Raw genomic sequence first — 2,061 nt, forward strand, 5'->3', positions numbered from 1 at the left:
AACTCATTGCCAGCACAATCAGCAAACGTTAACAATGAAGCGAGCTCATCATGAAATCTCCTGTAAAAATTGCTTGAAAGCTCACCCATGTCCTGATAACAAATATTCGAAAATACAGTACAAGAAATAAGCATTTGATAAAAAAAATAACGTTCATAATAAATCTTGTTTAATAAATTTAAATGTTTGAAATAATAAACGATAGCATGAACTAAAATTCATACCATCTCAAAAGAAACCTCAAGAAAAAATGAACGCCCTTAGGTTGTATTAGGAATGAGAGCCATTAGTTGATAGCAGCTAAAGGAAAGATATGTTAAAAGGAATAAAAGTGCTAAAATGAGTTTGAAACTGGAGTATGTGATCAATGTACCATATGTAATATATAGAACACGGTTTAGGATATTTATGAGGAGTATAAACAAACAAAAAAATAATTAAATTAAATTAAATTAAATCATGATTGATTCAAAAAAGGATATAAGGATTCTAAGTTAAATTAGATGTATGGAAGAAGTAAAAATGACACTGAACAATTTAGTTAAACGAAATGCATGGCTGAACATCTAAACAAAATAAAGACAATAGTTGGTTAGAGGTGAATGAATCATTAGTATCCTGACTGGTGATAGAAAATGATGAGAGATGTGCCAGATGAATTTTGTGTATAATTGGAGATAATGATTTTTCTAAGGAAGCAATGTATAAAAAAAAAGTAATACATCATGCATGACCCGTAAGATGATATTTGAAAGTTCAAACTAAATAGAATGTTGACCGGTAAGATGATATTTGAAAGTTCAAACTAAATAGAATGTATTAATCCATGCATGATTTCACATAACATAAGAATATTGTATAAATTTGAATGTCATGAAGAATAACATGACGAATGGAACCCCATATGAAGGGTTTATGGATTTGCATGTCAACAACATAGGCACCCTATCTGGAAGCTTTGACGAGTTAAAATTTCATTAATTTAAAAGTCTCGATTAAAATTAATTTATTATAAAAAATTATTAAAAAAATTTGTATAATTATTTAATTATAAATTCAGCGATTGAATCAATGATCAATGAGCCTAGGCAGACAGTAGTAGAGCCCAGTTCCGCACCCAAAACGAAAAATAAAAATTAAAAACAGAAAGGATAAGGGAGAAAGTTCGGGCTCCCTGCAGTCGTGCCGTCGACCAACGACAACGAGATTGTGGTGTTGAATGGAGAAGGCTAGCAACAGTCTTGTTACCCACATGAACACCACACTCTCTTTACCACTTCATTCTCACCTTTTATCAGCAGTTTCTTCTCACCAAACCTTCTCATATCACGCCCACAAAAGCTGCCTCCCACTTCGAGCTTCGCCTCCTTCTCTTTATTATTCCACCCGCGGCCCACCTTCCCTCAGTTGCGCAAATCCCGATGGTAATCTTCCCAGTTTCGATTGATGAAATTCCTTAACTTTTAATTTGCATCCATTTATATGCTCTTACATTTGTTTCATGTATGTGATTTTTGGCGTTAGATAAAGTTTTTGTCCCAAACGGTTTTTCTAGGAGAGGATTTTTAACTATGTATTGAATATATTCCGATTTTTTATGAAAGTCAGTGGATGTTTTTATCTGTTTCTTTATTTGTCTCAGAATTTATTTATGCAAAAATGCTACGGGCGCACCAAAAATCAGCAACCATAAGTTTGTTCATAAATACATGACTTGTTTAACTCATTTCAATATGTATTTTATATTCTAACATGTATTTTACAAGTCACCGATTTTGTGACTAATTGTTTGTGTTCTTCCAGAATGTTGTTATTTATGTAGAGTCCTTTTCAGTTTTGAGTTTTGGAAAGCAGTGATATGGCTGTTTTAGTTTTTGAGTTTGGAGATTGTACTCTAATTAGTATTTCTTCCCTCTTAGAGGGTCAAGAGTTTGTTAATTATGAAAAAAAAGGGTAAAAGAACCACGACACACCAGATGAGCAACATCTCCTTGTCTTCGACAGGTGTCAGGGTCTAACAGACATTCGTATGACAGACAGTATGACACCTTATTTAACCAA

The 2,061-nt window shown here is 32.9% G+C and overlaps 1 protein-coding gene across 1 annotated transcript in view; it reads left to right on the forward strand.

The window, feature by feature from the left end:
• Window positions 1–1,088: 1,088 nt before the first annotated feature.
• LOC107474445 (probable inactive shikimate kinase like 1, chloroplastic) overlaps window positions 1,089–2,061 on the forward strand; it is a 5,809-nt gene continuing 4,836 nt past the window's right edge. Inside the window, exon 1 of the mRNA XM_016094064.3 lies at window positions 1,089–1,424. Within this exon, the coding sequence (XP_015949550.1) occupies window positions 1,220–1,424 (205 nt within the window). The 5' untranslated portion in view covers window positions 1,089–1,219. The remainder of the gene's footprint in view (window positions 1,425–2,061) is intronic.

Source organism: Arachis duranensis, chromosome 2, assembly GCF_000817695.3.
Source record: "Arachis duranensis cultivar V14167 chromosome 2, aradu.V14167.gnm2.J7QH, whole genome shotgun sequence".
Taxonomy (NCBI): domain Eukaryota; kingdom Viridiplantae; phylum Streptophyta; class Magnoliopsida; order Fabales; family Fabaceae; genus Arachis; species Arachis duranensis.